The sequence below is a fragment of the Rattus norvegicus genome, chromosome 2 (assembly GCF_036323735.1).
Source record: "Rattus norvegicus strain BN/NHsdMcwi chromosome 2, GRCr8, whole genome shotgun sequence".
NCBI lineage: Eukaryota > Metazoa > Chordata > Mammalia > Rodentia > Muridae > Rattus > Rattus norvegicus.
In genome coordinates this window covers 176,564,913-176,583,740 of record NC_086020.1, presented here as the reverse complement: position 1 = coordinate 176,583,740, position 18,828 = coordinate 176,564,913, and the positions used below count along the sequence as shown (strand labels likewise).

The window sequence follows — 18,828 nt, the reverse complement described above, 5'->3', positions numbered from 1 at the left end:
GGAACCCATGTGGTAGGAGGAGGAAACCAATTCCTAAGCTGTCTGGTGTACTGTGGGATGTGTGCTCCTTCCTCGCTCTCTTCCCCGCATGTGTGTCTATCAGTCTCTCTCTGAGTGCACGTGCTTAGATATATAAGTGTAATTTCAGAAACAGTACACACAAAGTACCAGTGACATTCCCGTTTTGAATGAAATGCTGATTTGGGAGTTAGGCCCCCCCAAGTTTACAAATGAACTGTAAACATTTGTCACAGGAGGGAAGTACTTTGCCACTGAGCTACATCCCCAGCCACTGCAATTTGACCTTGAAAGTGAACACAACTGAAATTCACAACCTGACTTTCCTTTTTACCAAACCCCAACCAAACCCCAACTACCGTTCACGTAACACAGACCCTCACCACGTGTCAGTCAAGCCCAGCCCAGCAATGTTCCTGCATCCCTAACTTGCCTATTCTTTAGACATTAACATAAAACCATAAAGCCTAGAAAATAGAGGATAAAAGACAGACAGAATAAACTATAAATCTCCTGTACCCTAAGAATTATAGCTACAACATTAATGACTTGCATCTTTCGCTACCCATCAGAACCTGAACGTGACACACGCATCTCCTACCAGTCTTCTTGACGGTTTTATGAGGACTGCAGTCAATGCTGATGTGGGTGAAGTCTTCAATGAGCTGCATAGCCCCCACCCAGTTACAAGGCTGGAACAAGGTCTGGAACCTGGGGTTGAACTGCTGGTGAAGAGCAGTGGAGTTCTCAGCAAAGGTGCCCAGCTCTTTCTGGGAAGAAAGGACACAAAGGGGTTCTGAGGCGACTCTAGATAACTAATACCACAGTCCTCCACCTCTTAAGGAAGAAGGGCCCTTCCTGTGATAGGATTAGAGGCAGATAAACTCAGGAACTAGATCCATGCCATTTGTCTTTTTCTCTTTAATTATTTACTTACTTTTATTTTACATGCATTAGTGTTTTGCCTGCATGTATGTCAGTGTGAGGGAATCAGATTCCCTGGAACTGAAGTTATGGACTGTTGTGAGCTACAGCCAAATGCATGCTGGGAATTGAACCCAGGTTCTTTGGACGAACAGCCCCATGCCTTTTTTTTAATTATTGTCCTGTAACACTCCTCAGTCTTCCAGATGCATGATATAGTCTCAAGGCAGAATGAGGATTCAGCAGTGAGCTGTTATGAAGTACACTAAAAGCCCTAGATTTAACCTCAGCAGCGTGAGGAGGAAGAATGGCAGAATACACATCCCCCAGAGTTTTGAGACAGTCTGACTCTCTAGGCCTGGACAGACCAATTCAGGATCCTCCATTCTCATTCACCAAATACTAAATATGGAAGATAGATAACACCACACAAACACCTCTAGTTTTGGGTTTTCCTGGGGATTTTGTATGTTTTTGTTTTGTTTTTCAAGACAGGGTTCTCTATGTAACAGCCCTGGCTGTACTAAAATTCACTTTGTAGACCAGGCTGGCCTCAAACTCAGAGATCCATCCATCTCTGCCTCCTGAGTGCTGAGATTAAAGGTGTCCACCAGCACCAGCACCAGCACCAGCACCAGCACCAGCGCCAGCACCAGCGCCAGCACCAGCACCAGCACCAGCACCAGCACCAGCACCAGCACCAGCACCAGCACCCCTGCCCATTTATTGCTTTTGTTTTTTGTCTTGTTTTTACATTTCTGATGGTGGAGAGCTGGCTCAGCAGTTAAAAAGCACTTGCTGCTCTTGCAGACCAAAGTTTGGTCCCCAACACCCGTGTGGTGGCTGACAAACATCCTTGACCCCAGTCCCAGGGCATCTGTCACCCTCTTCTGGCCAACACAAGCATCAAACACACATGTTGTGTACTAGCGTACATGTAGGCAAAATACTTATAGACATACATTAATCTAGTTTTTGAAAATTTTCTGAATGATGTATCAAAAACTATTTTTATCTCATGATCTTATAAATACAAGAAGTGAAGCGCCTCTTTTACCACAAAGGAAGTTTGGCATATTGTCAAATATATCATGAAACCACAAAGGGCTTTCTCCAGATTCTCTTCTCACAAAGCCACTCCTAATGGAAACTTCTATCTTACCTCCTTTCATAGATCTATTATTAAATCTACAAGAATAAGAAAAAACTGGGGGGGAACAGAAGAAGAAAGAGTGGGAAAGAGGGAGGGTCCATTAAACTTTATAAATCTTTCAAAAGACTTAAAAATGTCATAAGCACAATTAATTCTACATTAAACACTAAGGCTGAGCCTAATAAACAGGCAATGAACTCAACATCAATAAAAACAGAAGTATCAAAGGCTAAGAGGGCTGAGAAGCTCAATGAGTGCTTGCCTAACACACAGGAAGCCTTGGGTTATACCCACAGTGCCCATAAGTGGGCACGGTAGTGTGCATCTGTAACTCAAGTACTTATCAAGTAGAGGCAGGAAGATCAGGTCAACTCATGAGTCTGAGGTCAGCTTGAGCAGCATGAGACAACCCCCCCACACCTCAAAAAAGGCAAATCGGATCTCAAGATAAGGAAGAAGCAATTAAACCAACAAGCAAATGAGGAAGCCACAGGACAGGCAGGTACCGTGAACAAACACATGTGGGAGAGAAGGAAAAGAAATGTAGATTACAACCAGTACATAACATTAACAGTTAAAAACGACTTGTTTGGCTACTACCATACTTAAGTCTTCCAAGGTATGGATAAATGGAGCCTTACCAGAAATACTCTGGTGGTACTGGCCTCGGAGCTGAGGTTGGGGTTGGAGGTGGTGAGAAGGTAGATTTGTGTCAAGAGCTGAACATGCTGGGAAGGAAAAAAAAAGACACATTATATATAATGTTGCCAGTTCAGAAAGACAGATCTTCCTGAGAAATCTGCAAATGCATCACACTTATCTTGCTTCTCAGAGAGACTGGAGCAAAGCAGGATCTTGGCATGTGTTTGAGTTATGCGCCTTTGACCAAAACCACAAACTCAGACAAACCTGACCCTCAAACTAGAGAGACTAAGACTGAAACAAGAGAAACTAATACAGCCCGGCATTGAGTTTGAATGCATTACTAAGATTTCTGAAATCTCTAATCCTGCACATTATAGGGCCTTTAAGGTCCTAGCAGAAGGAAGTAGGACGGCCGCCCTGACTTTACCATACTGCTCACTCCTGGCTTCACTGTTAGGCCAGGAGATAGTCCAACTATAAGACCATGAGAAAAGCCTTGCCTGCTGCATCTGCTGCTGAAGCCTGCTCCTTTGTGCCGGGTCAAGAACCAGAGTCTGATGGACTTTCTCCGTCTGAGGCTTCAGCTTCTCCACTTCAGGCTGCTGTCGGACTGAAGATTTTTTCATTTTCAGCTGTTCAAGCAGCTCTTTCACTGTCCGATGTCGTTCGTTTAGTAAGTTGGCCAATGGTTCCTCAAACCTACTCACAACAAGAACATAACTTGTATACTTCCCTAGGTCCACAACACAGCAAATTCCTTGTTAACAGCATATTAACCACTCTGATCACAATGTCCTGCTCCTTAAGCAAATATTTTCCTCAACTATTAGCACTGTGTTCATATAAAATGTCTGGTGTTGGAAGAGTTTGAGCTCATGCCTAGAATGCTTGAAGCCCGAGGTTCAATCCCAACAATTCCACAGAATATTCTGAAATATTTTCCACCTTATATTAACACAATTACTTCTCTCTATAAAACAGAGAGAAGAAATGAAATAAAAATCTAGGAGCAGAGAAACACTTGTGGGACAGTGGGACTCCACCATTCTAGCATTATACTAACACATACCACTTTAGGACTTCCTCAAAATTGGGGGGCTCTGGCAGACCTTGCCCTTCTCCCCCATTCCCTCTGCCTTGCTAAAGACCGTTACAGCTGGCCACCAAGGTTGATTATTTGGCTACGTCCTCTTCCTGAGGCTGACTAACCGAGTACTGAAGCCCAGCGATCAAAGCCCCCTTTGGGTCAGCAATCAGGATGCCCACTTAACTAACATTAAACACCTGGTCCTCCCGGCTTTTGCTTTTATAAGGCACCATTTGCCTATGGGCCCTGTCTGTCTCCTCTCTATTCAGATGCAGTCGTTTGTCCTCTGGGACAAAGACCCATCCCACCTTCCCCTGTTGCCCTCCCCTTCTCAGCTATGCCCTATCTTCTGCCTGATCCCTTATCCTTGCTCTTTGTCTCTCTGAAGCAAACAAATCTCCTTTGTGCTGAGAGCTTTGTCATGGGTGTCCTTGGCTGATACTTTTCCTAACACCAGTAGCAACAAAGAATATTCCAAAAGTACAGCACTTGGTGTCTCAGTGACCTGCTCGTCCAGCCCTTTCCATTTCAGCTGCCTTCATTCAATTCTTTTTTTTTTTTCTTTTTTTTTTTTTTTTCCGGAGCTGAGGACCGAACCCAGGAATTCAATTCTTTAAAAACTCAAAGGCCTAAGTAAGGAGGTACCTGAGTTAGAATGGAGAACACTTGCTTTGTAAGCATTAGTTCTGGGTTTGATTGTCAGCATCAAAAACAAACAAACAAACAAACAGAAAATCAGAATAAAGTCTATCAAGGCCCTTCTACAATGTAACAAGAAAAAAATACACTAAAATCTGAGGCAGCTTAGATAAAAAGAGATGACTTGTTAGTTCAAACATCCACGAAAATAACTTCACCCACGCAAATTCCGTTCTCATGCTTCCTGAGCATATTGGCACATAATGGCCATAACTGCACCCCTACATCTTGAAGAGAAACTATTTTGAAACTATTTTGGGACCACAGCAAGAACCCAAACACCTAAGCACATCAGTTCTGGGTAAACATAAAACAAAAAATAAAGATGACAATATACTAGGCAATCAGAAAAAGAGCTGCTCACCTGGCCACAAGCAACAAGTTATCATATTCCCAGGAGCCTTCTATATTGTGGCAACAGTTAAGTGAAACTTTTGTAATAGGTTAAACATACTTTTTTCTTTAGATTTATTTATTTTTGTTTCCTATGCATGAGTGTTTTGCCCACATGTATGTCTGTGTACTACATTGTTGTATAGCAGTTATCTCCAAGATCAAAATATCCCATCATGCAGGGAAGCTCTTCAAGTCAGTCAGTAAAAACTCAAAAATAACTTCAGGAAGTCCCTGAAACTGAGCCAACTCACTAGACCCCTCCTTCCTATGAGAAAACAATCAAAAGAGCTAAGAGTCCGTCTCAGATAAGTCAAGCTGCCAACAGCAAGGATCAGCCAAACATCCTAAGAAGCAGAAATCAGAAGAGCAGCCTGGAAGGTTAGATCAACAGTGCCACATAGAAAGGACACTCCAGCACCAAACTGTTAAGCTGCCAGCAGTGTGATCTACGTTTCCATATTTCGTGACCTGTCACCATGCTGGGGTGAGTTTTGGGTGATGCAGCTCATCTCTACCTCTGCAATTATCTCCAATAAAACTCAATGGCTCAGATTGGAGAGATGGCTCAGCAGTTAAAAGCACTAACTGCTCTTCCAGAGGGCCCAATGTGTCTTGCCATCACATACTCTCTTGAACTTAATAAAGCTGCCATATGAAAGAACACACTACACAATATCCTCTGATCCAATTCATAAAATATAATTTGTCCATCTAGATAATACAAAATTCTGTACACACCCATCCCTTAAGAATAGTCATAACAACCTGTAGTATGCGCAGAGAGGAATATTAACATTTGCCATATGTTCTCTCCACTCCCTCTCTAAAACTTTTCTTTTTCCGCCCATCCTTCCTTCTTGTCCAATGACGGGCCTCGTTCTATCCTGTACCTGCCTTTACCTGCATAATGAATGACATCAACCTACACAGATCTCTGTAAATTCACACAAAGAAAATCTGTCTTGAAAAAACAAAAATAAACAAAAAAATTACCCAGTACAATAATAAATATATTTTTTGAGACAGGATGTTTGTGTAGCCCTGACTGTCCTGGAACTCTCTCTGTAGACCAGGCTGACCTCGAACTTAGGAATTCATCTGTCTCTGCCTCCCAAGTGCAGGGATTAAAGACCTGAGCCACCACTACCCATCTACTTTAGATCTATTTAATAAATAATGGTCCTCGAAACTTTTCAGAGACCTGCTAAATATGAGTTTTAAAATGTTTAATGTAAAAAACTTTACTATGACTAACAGTCCTCAAGGTCTCTAAAGAACTCCACCTGGAACATGCTTTAGTGTGGCAAGGACAGCCTCTAGGTGAAAAGCTGCCCTTCACCCCACCCACTGCCAGGACCCTGTACAAACCGGACAGGTGTTGGGGAGCTGACTGCCCCACTGTGCCTACACAATGTACACGCATCCTCCAAGCTCCTCCTCCATGGGAGTGTCTGCTGTATCTTTGGTTTGGGTGGCCAAAGACTGACTCTGCCCTAGATTCAGGACCTACTTGGCGTATACCTACTGAATCGCTGTTAGGTCCCCAAGCTCCTTCTATGACTCAAGCATGTGAGTCTACTGCCTTCTCTGCAATGTGGACCTTAACAGAGATTACAGGCAGTGGTAATGCTAACATATCGTAAATTTTATCTCTTTTGATAAAATTAGAAAAGTATTGAAGGCTGTACAGAAATGACTTGAGTTGTCCTCTTCTAGGTCACATGGACTCCAATAAGCGCCGTCAACCAACAGCCCAAGTCTAATTAATGCCCGTTCTTGAGGGTAGGAGCTTTCTTTCTCCTCTGGTCTTGGGACTTCCCTCAGCAAACTTACCAGGATTGTGGGCCAGGAAATTTCAAATGTATACCCTGGATAAAAACTTTCCCTAAATTCCTTAACTTTCCCCTCTCTCCCTGGTGACCTGCCGCAGCAGTATTTGAAGATCAACTACAGACTGCTTGGCCAAGGCGAGCAGGTGTCAGCCCCACAGCAACTTACCCAAGGAGGGCCAGACTCACAGACTGCTCCAACCAGCTCTGTGCCTCCCTAGCTCCAGAGGATCCCACAGAGCCTGGACAATGAGTAAAGAGCCTGCTCTTCCTGGCCTGGGCCAACATTCAAACTTTCCTGGATCCCCAACTACGATACCCAGATGTCAGCAGGAAGTGGTCACAGAAGATAATGTCACCCCTTATCACTTACTAGTAACTTTATACAAAAAGGCTTGTTTCTGGCTCGTAGGTCATCATAGCAGGATATCTGCTCACTAAATGCCTAAATAGCAAATGAGATGCTGATGACAAACAATGAACAGCACGGGGATGTCACGGTGGAGGGTAGTTTCTGTGGCTGGCCTCGCGACGCTGGACAGACCTCTCAGCACCGCTCGCCTGGAGGAGCTGCTCTGAGGCCCAGCAATGCTTTTGCTCCTTTCCCAAACAGATACAGCGCTGTCTATAGCTGCACTGCCCCAAAATAAGGAGACTGTTTTTGTTTGTTTGACAACAAACTTACCTCCAGGGCTCCCCATCCTAAACAAGAAACTGATTAAAAATTTATTTTAATTAAAAATAAAATCAAATCTTTTCAAAGTACATTAATCCCTTCACTCTAAGTCTCATCCGGCATACCGTAGGGCTTGAGGGGTGTTGAAGCTAGGCCGGGATTCTGTTACACGCTCCTCTTCCTCTGGGCCATCGTCTTCCATATTGGAGAATCCCATTTCATCTTGGAACTGTGCAGGGGGGAAAAGAGGACAATTTTCTCAAGAAAATGGCCCCTATTTACATACATCTCTAGCAATGAGAAACATAAATAAAAACTACACAATTTTTAATAATACTGAACCCAAAAGAGAGCCTACGGGGTGGTTGGCTCAGAGGTTAAGAACACTAGCTGCTCTGTCAGAGGACTCAAGTTCAAGCCCCATCCCCAATATGATAGCTCACAACCGTCTGTAACTCCAGTCCAGAAAATCCAACGGCCTCTTCTGACCTTCAGGACACCAAGCATGCAATACAAAGACACACACGCAGCAAAACCACACAGTGACATAAAGACAGTATGTCTCCTCACTCTTCATCAAGGAAACTCTGCTCTGCAGTTGACAGAGACCACTACGAAAGTACAACCAATCAAAACGCAGAGCTGCGGAGCCAGTCACAGAGAACACATCTGCAGCAGACTCCTGCCCGGCCAATAAAGAATATCACAATACACTCCCAACCAGTGCAAAGGACACATTACAGCACACTCCTGCCCAATCACAAAGGAAATGATACACATAAGGCTCAGGGAACACTGCAAAAGGGGAAGCAGAAAGACTGTAAGAGCTAGAGGAACAACTACCTAACGTGGGTGCTGGGAACTATAGTGATGTGAATAGTAAAGCCTTTGTGCCTGGCTTAGAGTGGAATAATTCAACAAAGCTTTTACTATGTTTGGGTCAATCAGTAGAAGCTGAGAAATTGTTTTGAGACTGCTTGAACCTTGAGGAAATGTTGTCTCTCTAAAGAACCTGCATTTAGGGCTAAATGAGAATTTGCAATTGCACTGCCCTTGGCCCTAAGACACTCCTGGAAACCTGGAGTTCTTACTTTTGATTATGGCTAGCCATGGTCAGGAGGGACTAAGATTTGTGTGGGTCACTTGCTGGTGCCCAACATTGTGGACCAGGAGGGAGAGAAGTCAGACCGAGGCTGGACATAAAAGAAGCTGTGCTCGCACGGAAGTAAGTGCATCTCCAGTTCTGGCAGAGGGCATGGGAAATTCAACTGTTCAACATACTCAAGGGTATGTTCAAATTAATTAGAAACCTACATAGCCAGCAGATTAGAGGTGATTAAAGGAATCAGTGGCAGCACTCGGATGTACTCAGCCTATTTGAGACAGGTAATAAACAACTGGGCTATGCAGAATAGAATTATACCACAGGACTAGAAGGACTTAGTGACACCTATATTTGAAGCTGTCCTCAACTGCAATGGCTTACATGGTGGAGAGAAGAATCGGTGGCCATAGAACAACAGAACCAGGTTAAAGAAATAAATATAACAAAGGATCATTTGTTAGGTGAGGGTCGATTTGCCGACTGGCATAAGCAGATAACTTGATTATACCACGATAGTACAACATCATTTAGTGGCTTTAAGGCTCGGAACAGAGGAGAAGAAGCAAGAAAAAGGACTATCTTTTACTAAAATTACCCAAGGCTCTGTTGAGGTTCTCATTGACTTACAAAGATTAACTTCAGCAGAACAAAAAGCAATACCACATTCAGGTGTAAGAAAGGTGCTACTTGAATATGCAAATAAAGAATGCCAAAAAGTGGGGTTGGGGATTTAGCTCAGTGGTAGAGCGCTTGCCTAGGAAGCGCAAGGCCCTGGGTTCGGTCCCCAGCTCCAAAAAGAAAAAAAAAAAAAAAGAACAAAAAAAAAAAAAAAAGAATGCCAAAAAGCAGTAAGACCATTAAAATTAAAACCTCAAGCTATGGGGTTGGAGAGATGGCTCAGCAGTTAAGAGCACCCGACTACTCTTCCAGAGGTCCTGAGTTCAATTCCCAGCAACCATACGGTGGCTCACAACCATCTGTAAAGAGATCCGATGCCCTCTTCTGGTGTGTCTGAAGACAGCTACGGTGTACTTATATATAATAAATGAATAAATCTTTAAAAAAAAAAAAAAAAAAACCTCAAGCTATGTCCCCAAAGGAGTGGCTTAAAACTACTGCTGATGATCAACCTACTAGATATGATGCAACGTTAATTGGACAATCCTTAGCTAAAGGTTTTAACTCAAAAACGTGATACTTCAACCGTGGGAAAGTTGGACATTTGAAAAAAAAAAAAGAATGTAGTCATTTGCTTACTAAAGGAAATGCCTAATTTCAAAATAAAATCTACCATCAAGAATTTGTAATAGATGTGAAAAGGGCAGATATTGGGCTAATGAACGCCAATCAGCAGATCGCCAAGGTGATTTTTTACATTGGGGAAACCAGACAAGGAACCCAAGGATCTCAGGACCCAAGAACAAACAACACAAAGCAACAGTGTCCTGTCAGCCCTGGGCCGGTTCACCAACAAGGCGGTCAGGGGACAGAAGCTCCGCTTCGGAGATTTAATGCACGCTACTCAGGCAGTGCTGCTCTTCCACTCCGTGGGTATTTTCCCTGTCTCCACAAACCCCGATATAAATAGCCACTGGAACAGTAGGGATAATTTTGGGAAGTAGTAGTTTCACAACTTAAGAGCTTTATTTATATCCAGAATTAATAGATGAAGATTATTAAGGTGAAATTAAAATCGAGACTTATGTTATGAAAATCATACAATTAGATCCATGTGATGGCTCAATTACTATTACTCCCATATCAGGTAAAGCAGTTCCAATACATAGGGCAGGAGGACTTGGAAGTTGTGAAGGTTTGCATATGCTTGGCCCACATTAGAAGGTGTGGCCTTGCTGGAGGAAGTGTGTCGCTGTAGGGGTGGCCTTTGGGACCCTCCTCCTAGCCACATGGGAGCCAGTCTTTTCCTAGCAGCCTTCAGATGCAGATGTAGAACTCTCAGCTCCTCCTGCACCATGCCTGCCTGGACTCTGCCATGTTCCCGCCTAGATGATAATGGACTGAACCTCTGAACCTGTAAGCCAGCCCCAATTATAAGAGTTGCCTGGGTCGGGATGGAGAGATGGCTTAGTGGTTAAGAGCACTGACTGCTCTTCCAGAGGTCCTGAGTTCAAATCCTAGGAACCACATGGTGGCTCACAACCATTTGTAATGAGATCTGATGCCCTCTTCTGGTGTATCTGAGGACAGGGACAGTGTACGTCTATATAATAAATAAATCTTAAAAAAAAAAAAAAAAAAGAGTTGCCTGGGTCATGGTGTCTCTTCATAGCAATGGAAACCCTAAGACACAAGTACTGAGAGGAAAGTATTTTGGCAAATTGTTATCAATGATGAAAGGCCAAAATTAAGGTAAATGAGAAACGATATTCAAATTAGAAGTTTAGTGGACACTGGGACAAATATATCTATAATTTCTGAAGAATCATAGAATCAAAATTGGCCTTTGCAAGAAGTCTCCACTCAGTTTATAGGTGTTGGAACAGTATCTCATGTGAACCAGTGTTGACTGAATGTTCAGAAGGTCAAACAGGAAAGTTAAAACCACATGTGGCTGACATAGCCACAACCCTATGGGGAACTCAAATTAGTAGTCCTTCAATTTCAGAAACAGTTCATAAGATTATATTTAAAATGAGTTATATTCCTGGAAAACGTATTGGAAAAAAAATTATCACGGAAGATCACAGGCTATACAGGTTGTCCATAAGCAGGGGAAAGAAGGAGTTAGCTTTCCAAATTTAGACTAGAGGTCACTGTTAATAATGTACCAACAGCCCTGCCTTTAAAATGGCTAGATGGAAATGAACAGATCAATGGTCCTTAACAAAAGAAAAACTACAGGCACTTGAGCAGAAACAACTGATGTTAACCATACTGAGGAGTCTATTCGTCCTTGGTATTCGTAATGAAGAAGAAATCAGGAAAATGGAGAATAGGAACAAATTTAAGAGTGGTAAATAAAGTAATGCAGCCTGTGGGTTCTTTGCAGACTTGAATTCATTTGCTTTCTATATTACCTAGAACTTGGCCTATGATAGTTACTGATCTAAAAGATTGTCTTTTTTACTATTCCCTTACAAAATCAGGACAGAAAAATTTGCTTTTATTGTGACCATGTATAATAACATTAAACCTGTAGAGAGATATCAGTGAAATGTCTTCCTCAGGGCATGTTAAATAGTTAATGCATGTCAATACCAGGGGCAACAATAGCTAACAATAACTTACAAACTGGTTCCTCCATCCATCATTTACCATTACATGGATGATACTTTATTGGCTGACTCTGACACAAATACCTTAGGAAAAATGTTTAATGAAACAGAAAAAGAATTTACCTTACTGGGGACTACAGATTGCACCTGAAAAAAATACAGAAAGGAAAGTCTATAAATTATTTAAAATTTAAACTGAGTCAACAAAAAAAATTCAACCTTAAAAGGTTCAGATTATAAGAGACAAATTAAAAATGCTTAATAATTTTCAAAAATTATTGGGAGCTATTAATTGGTTATGCCTTAACTACTACTGGATTAACTACTCAAGAGTTAAATAATTTGTCTCTAACCCTGCAATGTGATTCAAATTTAAACAGCTCATAAAAATTAATGGCTAAAGCAGAAAAGGAACCGGCCCAAACAGAACAGCGATAGTAAGGTGCCCATGTGAACAGACTAGACCCTAGACTTGACTATATTTTAGTTATTTTACTATCTAATCATTCTGGAATAATTTGGTAAGGAGAAGATAATATTTTAGAATGATTTTTTTTTACCATATAAACAGACTAAAATACTAAAAACCTATATAGAAAAAGTTTTTGAATTAGTTATTAGAGGCAGAATAAGACTTTGTCAGTCAACAGAATTTGATCCAACCAGAGATCGTAGTCCCATAAACAAAGGCTCAAATTACATAATTATGGATGATTGATGATAATTGGCAGAGAGCCAGCAGTAATTACTTGGAAGAAATTAACAATAAAGATGCCCCCCCAAAAACAGACTTCAATTTTTAAAAAGGACAGAATGAATTCTCCCATGAATATTTAAAAACAAAAGAAATCACTGATCTTCAAAGCTTTAACATTTTTACAATGATGCAAATAAATTAAGAATGTCAGGTTATGAATCAGGAAACATAAGTAAAGTAATTCAAAGTCCCTATTCTGTTCAAAAATCAGGGTTATGTGCAATTCTTATGGTACTATTAGATTTTTCTAATAGTTCTAAGTATAATTAGATTCTCAATATGCATTAGTTTTTTACATATAGAAACTGTTGAACTTGTTGCTGATAAGTCAGAATTAACCTTATTATTTATGCAACTGCAACAGGCAATTAGAGACAGAAAGTACCTATTGTATAGAACTCCTACTTGTTCTCTCATACTAGATTGCCAGGACCACTTACAAAATGGAAATAAACCAACTATCAATAGGAAATGTGTTAGAAACATCAAATTTTCAATGACATGCATCACATTAAGAGTAAAGACCTAAGGAAGATGCTCTCGGTGCCATGGCAACAAGCTAAGGAACCATTAACAATTGTCACAATTGTTCCTTATATAATCAAATCTCTTTACCTGCAGGTAGTAATCCTAAAGGCAAACAAAGAAATGAAATTTGGGAAATAGATGTATTTCATTTAACAGAATTTGAAAGGCTAAATGATATACATCATACTTTTGATACTTATTCAGGGTTTCCAAGGGTAACTGCCTTAAGGTCTATTAATGGCAGACTGTGTAATTACACATTTATCAGAAACAATGGCTATTAGAGGGGATCCTACAACAAATTAAAACTGGTAAGCCCCCTATACTTATGTTTCTAATAAAATGAAACAATTTTTCACATGATATAAAGCATACAACAGATATTCTTCAGGACCCTATAGGACAAGCAACTGTGGAAAGATCTAATCATGCATTAAATGAGATGCTTTTAAAATGAAAAGGGAAAACAACAAAAAGCTCCAAAGTCAGACTGAACAATGCTGTGTTAACTTTAAAAGTTTTAAATGCTAATGAAACAGAAACAACAGCAACCAAACAGCATTGGATTATAGAAGAACAAGGATGTCTTAACTCAGAATGGAAAGCAGAGAAGGCATGGTGGTGGGGTAGAAGAAATGCCTTTGTTTCTACAAGAGGAAAAAATCCATGGATTCCATCAAAACTAATTGAAATTTGACATGAGCAAAAGAGAAGCCATGGCTGCTGATGTGGATAGCATGGCTTTAAGAAGGAAAAAACGGGGGTTGGGGTTTAGCTCAGTGGTAGAGCGCTTGCCTAGCAAGCACAAGGCCCTGGGTTCGGTCCCCAGCTCTGAAAAAAAGAACCAAAAAAAAAGAAAAGAAACTGGCTGATGAAGGGGAAACAATAATTTGACTGACTGTCTGGGAAGTCTCTGAACACTACAGCCTATTTCTCGCTGTCCTGTCTGTGGTAACGGAACAGGTAACAGGGACAAATCATAATTATTGGGCTTATATTTCTAATCTACCAACTAACACAGGAGTATACTGGGTAGACGTGGGTATTCCTGTGGTTGACAATGAATCTTCTTGGTTACCTAGTCTTTATGACCATCAGGGACCTGCTCAACCTGCAGAGGGTAAAGAAATTATAAATTATACTGTGGAAATTAAAGAAATTCCTACTTATATGGGTTATGAAATTCTTTGTTTAAATATAACTTCTCAAATTTGGTTATCTAGAATTGATCATAGCACTAAGCAGAATTCTTATAGAAACTCTTAAGAAACAGAATTCTTTTTTTTAAAGATTTATTTATTATATATAAGCACACTATATCTGTCTTCAGACTCACCAGAAGAGGGAATCAGATCTTATTACAGATGGTTGTGAGCCACCCTGTGGTTACTGGGATTTGAACTCAGGACCTCTGGAAAAGCAGTCAGTGCTCTCAACCACTGAGCCATCTCTCCAGCCCCAAGAAATAGAAATCTTATTCTATTCTTCATATATTTGCATTTGAGGGACAAAAGATTAATAGCACTATTTCTAATAAAGAGTTGATTAGATATACTGACAGCGAAGCATAGGTAGGAACCCTTAGGTGACAGTTAGTATCACCCACGGAGAAGTCACTGACTAGCGCCCTTAGGGGTCCCCTCCAGGACTATACTCTCACTCAGAATTGAAATGGCGATTGTCCAATTCAAGTAAAACAGGAAGTTACCTCTGCATCTAAATACTCTATTGAGAGGAATGGAGTTGGAATGCCCTCTACTACAATTCGGTACTTCTATTCAGGATAATTTGCAGTAATTAGCAAGTGCTTCTCACCACTTGAAGCAGGGAACAGTGACTTAAACTTTAATAACGACAGATTTCACTTGCCCTTTAACAGATCAAAGTCACACCTTTACGTACCATTACCTTATCTGTACTGTGAGAAACATTCAGTGGCACTCTAATATTATTACAGCGTCACTGTAGACGCCGTACTCTTCAGACCTGTGCCAATGCTGGTATGTCTTTACATGCTGCTTTTCAGAGTGGATACCGTGAGGTTGTCAAGACTCACCTGTGATAATGCTACTACAGACCCTTGCTGAAGGAATATTAGAAAAAAAAACAACAGAAGGGAGACTGATAAGAGCTAAGGTACTGGGAATCATGGCAGTAACTGAAACTGCTACCACAGCTTGAGTTGCTCTTCATAAAGAAGTTCAAACTGCCGAGTTTGTGAAAGACTGGAATACGCATTCTCATAAATTTTGGATTCAACAAAGTCAGATAGGAAAACAGTTGATGCAGTAGCCGAATCAAGAGAAGCTGGAATACTCATTGGAGATCAATCAGAATTATTGAGAGAACAAATGAACTGTGATTGGAATGTCGTCACTTTTCTTTTTTTTTCTTTTTTTCGGAGCTGGGGACCGAACCCAGGGCCTTGTGCTTGCTAGGCAAGGGCTCTACCATTGAGCTAAATCCCCAACCCCTTCGTCACTTCTTATTGTATTATGCCTTTAAGATTCAAGGACTGGGGCTGGAGAGATGGCTCAGGGGTTAAGAGCACTGACTGCTCTTCCAGAGATCCTGAGTTCAATTCCCAGCAACCACGTGGTGGCTCACAACCATCTGTAAAGAGATCCAATGCCCTCTTCTGGCCTGTAGGCATACATGCAGGCAGAAGGCTGTATGATGTATACATAGTAAATAAAGAAAAAAGAAAAAGATTCAAGGATGGCAAATATGATTGGGAAAAGGTTAAAATGCATTTGTTAGGTCATCTTAGCTCTTCTCAAATGGTTATGATTTGCAGAAAGAAAGTATAGAAACATTTTCAAAGAAGATGCCTGAAATGACAGGAATGGATGTTATAGAATATCTTACAGATGCTGTAGCCTCATTTAATCCCATGAATCGTTTTGATACGTTTCTTGCTTTTGTGATTTTTACAATTCTTTATGATGACTTTACTGGCTTTGAAATGTGTGCTGATGTATTTGCATAAATCTGTCAGACAACTAGATAGGCAAAAGAGCATATTTAGTGTATAACTTCATAATCTTCGACAGAATTGTTATCCCTCACCTTAAAACAGAAGGGGGGGGGGCTGGAGAGATGGCTCAGCGGTTAAGAGCACCCAACTGCTCTTCCAGAGGTCATGAGTTCAATTCCCAGCAACCACATGGTGGCTCACAACCATCTGTAAAGAGATCTGATGCCCTCTTCTGGTGTATCTGAAGACAGCTACAGTGTACTTATATATAATAAATAAATAAATCTTAAAAAAAAAAAAAAAAAAAAAAACAGAAGAGGGGAAGGCGTAGTGGTATGTATGTATAATAGTAAAGCCTTTGTGTGTGTCTTTGAGTGCAGGGTTTCAGCTAAGCCTTTACTATGGGCGGGTCAATCAGTAGAAACGGAGAAATTGTTCTGCGACTGTTTGAACCTTGAAGAAATGTCTCTCTAGAGAATCTGCATTTAGTGTTACCTGAGAATTGGCAGCCGTACCAACCTTGCTCCTAAGGTATTCCTGGCAAAACTGGAGTTCTTAATTTTGATTATGGCTAGCCATGGTCAAAAGGGACTGAAGTTTGTGTGGGCCATCTGCTCTCACAGGCAGCAAGGGCAAGATAACTTTGTATTTGGAACCTTTCCAGCCCCAAATAACCTTGTAGAATGTTTGAATAAAGTAACTGGAGTGAGTTAGCTGGGTTTCAGTCTTTTCTGAGAAGGCTGAACCACTCTGCTCCTTTGGAAAATGAAGGCTTAGCATCTTGGTGGGCTTCTCTCTCTGTGTGGCACCTATAACCCGACATCTGAACTTAGGTCCTCTGGAAAAGCAGCAGGTGCTCTCAAATGCTGAGCCATCTCTCCAGTTTCCGCATACAACCAAAAAATCTTCCAAGAGACAGATTTACCTGCTACTCCCCTTTAGAACCACCCAGTCCAATCTCTCTTTGGAGGGTAAACTTTCCTGGGCTATACAAATTTCTGCTTCAACTAAAAAATTGCCTAAAATCAAGATACAATTTTATGATCAAAATCTGTGATCAGTGTCCTAATGATAGTCTGCAAAGGTAGCCTGTAGGAAGAACATGTAGAAGATGATCAAGAGGCTACCACTTAGAACTTTCTGGCCACTCTACTCCTAGGTGGCCCTGACACAGACAGACCATTCTGCTGGAAAGACAATTGTGAATAATAAAGGACAGAGCGTTCTACAGAATTCCACTAAGCCACTGAGTCAAAACTCATTACTCACCGTCTCAAACAGCTCCTCCATCAACCCATTCACTTCTTTTTCTGTAAAGAAGCAGCAAAGGAGTCTGTTAGCACTGCAGTCTGTTTGTAGTAAGGAGGAACTTCGAGGAGATAACAAATGCTGTGTCTCCAAGGCATCCGACCAAATGCTCATATCCATCCTGCATGCAGCCACTCAAAAGTTATGAAACATCAGCCATATCTCAACTCCTAATCAGGATGCTTGACACATGAAAGAACAGAAGACAGGAGTCTCTTTCCACCCAGTTAAAATCCCAGCAGGAAGACGTAGGAATTGTTCCCTTATTCTATAATGAACCCGGTTCTCAGGGGGTTGATGTAAAATAGTTGTTCATAATTCAGAACCATACCAGGCTGCGTGAGTCAGTAGCAACCTCTGGCTACACAATGAGATTCTGTCTCAAAACCAAACAAGAACATGAACAGACACACACACGGAGAACTATATGATAAAGCAAGCCAACCCCTGCCTGACCCTCCTGGCGGCAAGCTCTCTGTCCTGTCCCCATTCACTACAAAACTCTTTACCCTGCTTCAGTGGTTAAAAGAACTCATCTTAAGTCCTTTCCTGGGCTGGAGAGATGGCTCAGCAGTTAAGAGTTCTGATTGCTCTTCCTCTGGAGGTCCTGAGTTCAATTCCCAGTAGGGTCTTAAGGTGTACAAGCAAGTAACAGATTTCTGCATATACACCTAAATTTATACAACTACAGATATGAACAAAGGAGACCGAATTGTCCTAATCTGAATTAGTCATAAACTTCTAAAACATCTACGTACTAAACAAACACAAATTGAAAAGGTAGTAATAGACAGACAAACGTACTAGTGATTCTCACTGCACGGTCAGTTCGAAAGTCCTCTGTGTCTGGTTCATCAAGATCTTCCAGGAAGTTATATTCTGGATCATCATCATCATCTGCTTCGTCTAGGGGGAATGTTTCAGACCATTATTTCCAACCTGACTTTTCAGACACTGGGCTGGAATGAAAGGAATGAAGTTAAACCAGCCTGGGTGGGGGCTGGGTGGGTTCACAGGATGTCCAGTTGGCTTGAGTGCCTGAGAGAAAAGGCCTTCTCTAAGATGATTTCATGGTTACAGCTCTCAGGTAATGAGGGCCATTAAACCTTGGGGAGTGGGCAGGGGTTTTCAGAGTGGTTGGTTTATTGGCTGGGGTTGAAATGCTGGGAATGCTCCATTTACATGAAAAAGAGTTTCAGGGGCTTGAGGGACATGTCCTTACAGGGAAAGAGGAAGTTAAATCTCTAAGATGGCCAATAGGCTACCTGACTACCTCAAAGTGGGGGTCACAAGTATATGGGCATGCAGCCCCTAAACAGGGAGGGACTGATCCTTACTCCTGCCAGTATCAAGAGGAGTTCTCCAGGGTTTGGACATGTTTGGACCTCACTCTTACTCCAGGCCCAATGGCTCACTTGCCCCACACTCTGACTTTTCGCCCCTAGACAGGTCTCTTCGTGTCTGTCTCTGTGTCTCTCTGTACACCCATG

The 18,828-nt window shown here is 41.5% G+C and overlaps 1 protein-coding gene across 17 annotated transcripts in view; it reads right to left on the bottom strand.

Moving 5' to 3' along the window:
- The window catches only part of Gon4l (gon-4 like), a 73,173-nt gene that overhangs the window by 20,706 nt on the left and 33,639 nt on the right, over nucleotides 1-18,828 (bottom strand). For 15 of the 17 annotated variants that reach the window (NM_001024797.1, XM_039102906.2, XM_039102893.2 and 12 more), the window contains 7 exon segments: nucleotides 620-788; nucleotides 2,737-2,823; nucleotides 3,241-3,439; nucleotides 7,553-7,656; nucleotides 11,892-11,915; nucleotides 17,300-17,340; nucleotides 18,143-18,244. In NM_001024797.1, coding sequence (NP_001019968.1) covers nucleotides 620-788; nucleotides 2,737-2,823; nucleotides 3,241-3,439; nucleotides 7,553-7,656; nucleotides 11,892-11,915; nucleotides 17,300-17,340; nucleotides 18,143-18,244 — 726 coding nt within the window. 17 annotated transcript variants of the gene reach the window in all.